This window comes from Engraulis encrasicolus, chromosome 19 (assembly GCF_034702125.1).
Source record: "Engraulis encrasicolus isolate BLACKSEA-1 chromosome 19, IST_EnEncr_1.0, whole genome shotgun sequence".
NCBI classification, from domain to species: Eukaryota; Metazoa; Chordata; class Actinopteri; order Clupeiformes; family Engraulidae; genus Engraulis; species Engraulis encrasicolus.
The window spans coordinates 33605229-33612728 of record NC_085875.1 but is presented as its reverse complement, the minus strand read 5'-3'; the positions used below and the strand labels follow the sequence as shown (position 1 = coordinate 33612728).

Below are 7500 nucleotides of genomic sequence, written 5' to 3'. Positions count from 1 at the left end.
GAGGATGATGGGAGAGGCCGTCTACCGGCTCGGCAAGCTGAACGCCTCTGGGACCAGCACCGGAGGAGAGAACCAGGTCATCCTCACCCTGGAGCCACGCAGCAACCTGAGGGTGGGTACCAGAGAGAGAGAGAGAGACAGAGAGAGAGACACAGAGAGAGAGAATATACTGTATCTGTAACAATTCACGCCAAGTGTTGCTTCATAATAGAAAGCTGAACGCGAAAGCCCACCTGGGAATCTCTAACTCCCACTGTCATTGTGACACAGCACAAAAGTGTTCACTGCAGACAATGAAATTGCATTTTCCCCACCTGTGGCGCCCCAAGGGAGCAGTGCGGCGGGACGGTACCATGCTCAGGGTACCTCAGTCATGGAGGAGGACGGGGGAGAGCACTGGTTAATAACTCCTTTCACCAAAGTGGCGGGTCGGGAGTCGAACCGCCAACCTTTGGGCTACAAGTCTGACACCCTAACCACTTACCCATGACTGCCCATAATGCAGTCATAGCAGCTGTCATAAACTGCTCATAAAGCGTGAAACATGAACAGAGGTCATTATGTACACATTCATGAATGGTTTGCTACTGTATGAATGTTGATTCATAACAAACCATTTATGAATGTGGAAGATAGAATGAGGACCACTTGTCAGTAAAAGTCGCAAAACAGCATTGTTGTCACCATCTGACCAGTGAGCTAGCCCAGCACCAAAACCACAGAACCTTGTCAAGCAAAAACATTTTAATTCATCAAAATATATATTTGTTTTAGAGTGTGACCTTAGCAGATGCTGTTACATGTTTTGATCCTAATTAATTTAACAGGGACTGGAAATGTTGTGTCTTCTTTGCTGGCTTCATATGCTGGCTCCTGAGAGAGATTTCAGATCCAGAACAGGGATTTGTTAGACCATGATGCAAGTGACAGCAGGTTTTATCACAGCGAGAGCTCTGATACATACATATGTCAACCTGTTCTCTCTCCATGCACAGTGCTGGCTTGTTGTTAATTGTCCACTTGTAGTTCCCTGAGACCATGGTGAAAACAACTCTATCATACATTGAAAGTATTCCGTACGTACTTACTTACTTAGGCCTTTAAATTCCCACAGGAACTTTCCCATAGGCTATTGACCAAAGTCCAGCTCCAGTTGTTGCCACAATAGCCCTTCTTCCTGCATTCGCTGCCATATCCTGACGTACATGTATGCTACTGCTGAAATGTAACTGACCACCATATATGTGTATGTCAACTAGGGCTGTACAATATATCGAAAATGTATCGAAATTGCGAAAATACCAGTGGCGTTATGCGAATCGCGAAAATGACGTAATTATCGCTAGCAAGTAAAACATTACTGTGCAGTCCAATCACTTAATATTATCACTTAATCGCTGAATATCAACAAATGAGCAAGAGGCCCGCCATGACCAAAGCCACGCCCCCCACTCAGACCGACAAATTAATGACAAGAAAAACACTCGGCTCTATTTCTAAATATAGTTTAGATATCGTTATCGAGGTATTGCATGCTGTCATTGAGTATCGATTTTTTTTTAATATTGTGCAGCCCTAATGTCAACCTGTTCCCTGTCCACAGAACGCGGGCTCTCTGCAGAGCCTTTCGACCGTGTCCCAGAGCGACAGTGCCTCCTCCAACCAGTCGCTGGCCCACGGCGGAGCCCCCGAGCTGCTGCTGGGGCTGGCCTACAACCCCACCACCGGCCGCCTGGCCGTGGAGCTCATCAAGGGCAGCCACTTCCGCAACCTGGCCCTCAACCGCCCGCCTGGTGAGACACACACACACACACACACACACACACACACACACACACACACACACACACACACACACACACACAAACAAACAAACAAACAAATGCTCGAGTGTGCACTAGCACACGCATGAGTACACACACACACACACACACACACACACACACACACACACACACACACACACACACAGTATACACGTTGGCATACATTCACAAATTCACACACTGTATGCACAAACTAATACAAAACAAACAAATACACACGTGCGCACGCACACGCACATACACACACACACACACACACACACACACACACACACACACACACACACACACACACACACACACACACACACACACACACACACACACACACAGCCACTGAAACAGTATGCACACTGATATGCATGCACACAAATTCATACTTATAGTACAGTATATGCACAAGCTTAAAAAACACACAATCTCTCTCTCTCTCTCTCTCTCTCTCTCTCTCTCTCTCTCTCTCTCTCTCTCTCTCTCTCTCTCTCTCTCTCTCACGCACACACACACACACACACACACACACACACACACACACACACACACACACACACACACACACACACACACACACACACACACACACACACACACAACCAGCCCACACACACTTCCGAGCCCACCAGGATGTAACAAGTCCATGTGCAGCCCAAACATGTTCTTGTGCAAACTCACATTTACATTACATTACCATGCTCTATTGCTGTATACCTACTCTGTCTGACCCAAACATACAAATGCCAAGAGCAACACCTCATATGAAGTGAACTGTGATGTTCAAATGTTTNGCCTTTGTTTAATCTTGGCAAATCAGATGTTGGCTACAACTAACTAAACTAAAACTAAAAAGATATTGCGAGTAAATTTCACTTAACCCAGTTTATTGAAAACCCAACTAGGATCACACGGTCTTCAAAGATTTGATATTCTGAAATATAAGGGAAAATAAAAGGGAACGCATATCAAAAACATATAATCTAATCACTGGGTTATCAGACCATAATCTTACTCTAGTTGTAAGGCAACTCTCCAAAAAAAGATTTAGGAATAATACACCAGAAGGAAAACAATATATTTCACTCATTCCCAAGACACAAATGCAGCACCTAGAAACAGACTTTAAGGAAACACATTGGGGTAATGTTGTAAAGGATAACAATTGTGAACAGGCATGCAAAGACCTACTGGATACCATCAAAGGTCTATTATCTAAATACACCAAGAACATTCCTCGCAGACAGAGAAAGCAAACACTGCCCTGGTTTAACAACTTGTTATTAAAACGTATTAAGCAAAGGGATGCAGCCCTGAAAAAAATCACTTAAGTCTGGTCTACATACTGACCGCCTGTTATACACAGGCCTTAGGAACAAGGCCACATCAGAATTTAGGAAGGCCAGAGCAAACTACTTTCTTAATATTATCAAACAAGCCAAAGGTAACTCAAAGTTATTATGGAGAACTATTGACCAACTCTCAGGAAAGGAATGCAAAGAGAATGTACCCCTTAATCTTAAAATAAATGGCACATTGCAAAATGATAGTCTAATAATTGCAAATAGTTTTAGTTTTAGAATTGGATGGCAGCACATCAGTCCCTTGTCCATCAACTAATCTAGACAGATCCTGTGCAACCTCTCTCTTGGATTTTAACACTATAGATGAAGGAAAATAAATCAAATTTTATCAACAATATCAACTTCCAAAGCTAAAGACATCTGGGGCATGGACACCTTTCTCCTAAAGAAATTTAAAGAGGTCTTAACCTCTCCCATAGCTCATATAGTAAACAAGTCTTTAGAGGAGAATTATTTTCTTAATGTGCTAAGAACAGCTATAGTGACTTCTATCTTTAAAGCTGGGGACAAACAGGATGTCACTAATTATAGACCCATTAGTACTGTATATTGCCGGCCATTTCGAAGATAATAGAAGAAACAGTTGCTGAACAGCTTGTTAAGCATTTAAACACAAAAAAACTCATGCACCCCATGCAGTTTGGTTTTAGAGCCAACCACTCAACCGATACTGCATGCTGCTATTTTATAGAACACATCAAGGCTAATCTTGATAAGGGAGGGGTGGTGGGTGCTGTGTTCTTAGACCTTCGAAAGGCTTTTGACACAGTCAATCACCCAGTACTCCTTTCAAAGTTGGCGTGCATTCAGCTGGCTCTGGGTGTATTAAAGTGGATTGAGTCATATCTATTACAGTATTTCTCAATTGGTTTTGTACATTTCTCGAATCCCTCTCGCAATTTGCAAAACATAATATTCATTCTCAAAACAGCTTTAACAAATGGCAAAACACGGTGGATAACCTGCAAAACCGAGTCTCTTGCTCAAAACCCTTATTTGTCTGTCAAAACCAAGTTTTTTGTGTCAATAAACGTATCAGCGCCGTCAGAATGGTTAGTCATTGTGTCATAGTGTATGGACAAGCTAGTCAAATCAATTTCTCATGTTGTCAATTGAATAGTACACTCTTGAGGATCTTTTCTGAAGCGAAATGCTGTTTAGATTGGATGGGAAATGTTGTAAATTCAGTTTTATATTACATTGATCAGATAAGATTGAGATAGTTTCATGCATTCAGTGACAAAGCTTTTTGAGTGATATGACAAAAGCAATTGATAATGTACGAAATCACTGAGAATTGTACACAGCCATGGCATGGTGGACGAGAGCATTTGCTATATGCCGAAAACAATGAGAAACTGATTTGACCATGTGCACAGGTAACACCAGGAAGTCACAATTGAACAAAGACTTTTGAGAATCATTATTCTGTTGTGAGAAATGTACAAAACCAATTGAGAAAAACTGTAAATCGGGCCCAATGTGTTAAGATAAATTATAAAATATCTTCCTTAAAAGCATGCTCTATGGGGTGCCACAAGGTTCCATATTGGGACCTCTGTTGTTCAGCACTTACATCAATGATCTTCCATCTGTATGTGATGGTGTGGAGATACTGATGTACTGACGACACCTTATTATTCACACACGGCAAAGATCCAGTGCAGGTGACCAGCAAACTGACTCAAACACTAACCAAGGCCTCAATGTGGTTAAAAAAAACTCCTGTCTCACACTGAATACAAACAAAACTGTTACAATGTATTTTCATAATAGATTGAAACTAAATGTTGTTCCAGACATATATGTTGATGGAACAAAGCTAAATAATGTTGATGAGTTTAAATATTTAGGTGTGACCTTAGATTCTACTCTTAGTTTTAAGAAACACATTAAAAAATCTGGGTAATACTGTGTAGTAGTATAGCATATCCAATTTTAGACATATTCGTAATTCACTGAGTATTGATGCTGCTGTGACTTATGTCAATGCTATGATTATGTCCCACCTGCATTATTGTTTATCAAGCTGGTCCCAGGCCAACAAGACTGTCTTAAAATCCATTTATTCACTATACAAACAGGCTCTGAAGGTCCTAGATAGAAGATCTTTTCAGTACCACCATTGTCCCATACTGAGCAAGTATAAAATGCTCAGCCTTGAAAACATCAGACAATTTTCCGATCTGCGGCTAATCCATTAACTCATTCACAATGCAGCACTCCCACCTCTAAGAACATGTGTTCAACCCTGCTCTGAACAGATGAGCAGAACATCAAGATCCACCATTAGGGTTGATTGTAGTCTCCCAAACCGACGAACTGCATTTGCTCAATCAGCCTTCTCTTTCAGGGCAACCAAAACTTGGAATATTCTACCCAGTAACCTAAAAAGTATTACTGATTATCAGGCCTTCTCAAGGTGTGTGAAAAAATGGATATTAACCAACCAGTCTTGTCAACACTAATCATATGTCGTTTTTTTTTTTTATTCAAAATGACTCATACTGTATGCCATGTTAATGTGTGTGTGTGTTGTGTGTGTGTGTGGAGGGGGGGTATGAACCCATGGCCTATGGATGTGCTTATTTGTTCATTTGTTTATGTACTGTATTTTATATCTTTTGTTTTACCTGTCCAGGGACTGCAGATGGAAATTAGCTATATAGCTATAATCTGGCACAAGTCATATTTTTACTTCTGTAAACAATGTCTATTGTGCATGGTCCCTGCTTAACTAAACTAAATAAACTAAACTAAACTAATCAAAATTCCTATCTACACTCCCATCAAACACTCCTATCTACACTCCTATCAACACTCATATCAATATTCCCATCAACACTCCTATCTACACTACAATACAAGCCTATTATTGCCACTAACAATATGCTGTGATGGATTAGGTTGGGGGGTGGGGAGGGGAGGCTGAGTGAGGAGAGCTCATACTGTAGCTTAATGGGAGGAAATCCATTCATTCATCACACATCATGGATTCATACATTGACGTAACACCACACCGGTCCGTACGTATACAATGATTGGAGCGTGCTGTTATCACAGCAGGACTTCTGGGTACTGGTGGATGTAGTGGAGGAGGGAGTGCTTTGAAAAGCGTTGAGTGAAATGCCTTTGAAATGCAGTAGGCAATGGTGCAGAGACACAGGAACAGTGCTTTATCTTCATAATGTCGCTTTAGATTGTTATCAAGAGGTCAGTGTAAGAAATAATAATCTTTTGTACTCGAGAGGCTGGGTGGTCTGATTTGCTTTGTTTTCTATAATCCTAAAGAAGCAAATACAAGTTGGTAGGAAAAATATCTGCTGACTGATTCCCTCTCTCTCTCTCTCTCTCTCTCTCTCTCTCTCTCTCTCTCTCTCTCTCTCTCTCTCTCTATCTGTGCATCTCTCTTCTCTGACTGTCGCTCTCTCTCTCACTCTCTCTTTCTCTCTGTCTGTATATCTCACTCTATCTATCTATCTATCTATCTATCTATCTATCTATCTATCTATCTATCTATCTATCTATCTATCTATCTATCTATCTATCTATCTATCTCTCTCTCTCTCGCTGTCTGTCTATGTCTTCTGTCTATCTCTGTCTCTTTGTCGTCGTCCTAGACACCTATGGCAAGCTGACGCTGCTCAACTCCATGGGCCAGGAGATCTCGCGCTGCAAGACGTCGGTGCGTCGCGGCCAGCCCAACCCCGTCTACAAGGAGACCTTCGTCTTCCAGGTGGCCCTCTTCCAGCTGTCGGACGTCACGCTCATGGTGTCCATCTACACGCGGCGCAACATGAAGCGCAAGGAGATGGTGGGCTGGCTGGCGCTGGGCCAGAACAGCAGCGGGCGCGAGGAGCTGCTCCACTGGCAGGACATGCGCGAGAGCGGCAACCAGCAGGTCTGCCGCTGGCACCCGCTGCTGGAGGGCTAGGGGGTAGGCTGGTAATGGGTGGCAACGGGGGGTAAGGAGGCAGGGCTAGGGAGACATGGGAGGTGAGGGGACACGCGGCAAGACATGGATGGGGGGCTAGGGGGGTCATGGGTGGTAACGGGGGAGCAGAGGGCACAGGAGCGTGGGTGGCGGGTTAGGGCTAGGGAGACAGAGGAGACCAGGGGACAGGGGGCAAGACGTGTATGGAGGGTTAGGGCTAAGGATACATGGGAGATGAGAAGACTGGGCAGCAAGACAGAGATTCGTTAAGTATGAGATATGCCAACATAATAGGTTTCTATGGGCACCTTACGCCACCAGGTTCCGGTATGCCTAAAGGGCGTGTCATAATGCTCCTACAATGAATAGAACAGTCCTTAGGTCT

The 7500-nt window shown here is 43.0% G+C and overlaps 2 protein-coding genes across 2 annotated transcripts in view; both read left to right on the top strand.

The window, feature by feature from the left end:
* syt16 (synaptotagmin XVI) overlaps positions 1-7132 on the top strand; it is a 47223-nt gene extending 40091 nt beyond the window's left edge. Inside the window, exons 6-8 of the mRNA XM_063184177.1 lie at positions 1-112; positions 1604-1793; positions 6802-7132. The exon at positions 1-112 is cut by the window's left edge and continues 197 nt beyond it. Coding sequence (XP_063040247.1) covers positions 1-112; positions 1604-1793; positions 6802-7115 — 616 coding nt within the window. The 3' untranslated portion in view covers positions 7116-7132. The remainder of the gene's footprint in view (positions 113-1603; positions 1794-6801) is intronic.
* A 90-nt stretch (positions 7133-7222) lies between these two features.
* Positions 7223-7500, top strand: part of LOC134469849 (uncharacterized) — a 12162-nt gene continuing 11884 nt past the window's right edge. The window contains exon 1 of the mRNA XM_063223877.1: positions 7223-7257. Coding sequence (XP_063079947.1) covers positions 7223-7257 — 35 coding nt within the window. The remainder of the gene's footprint in view (positions 7258-7500) is intronic.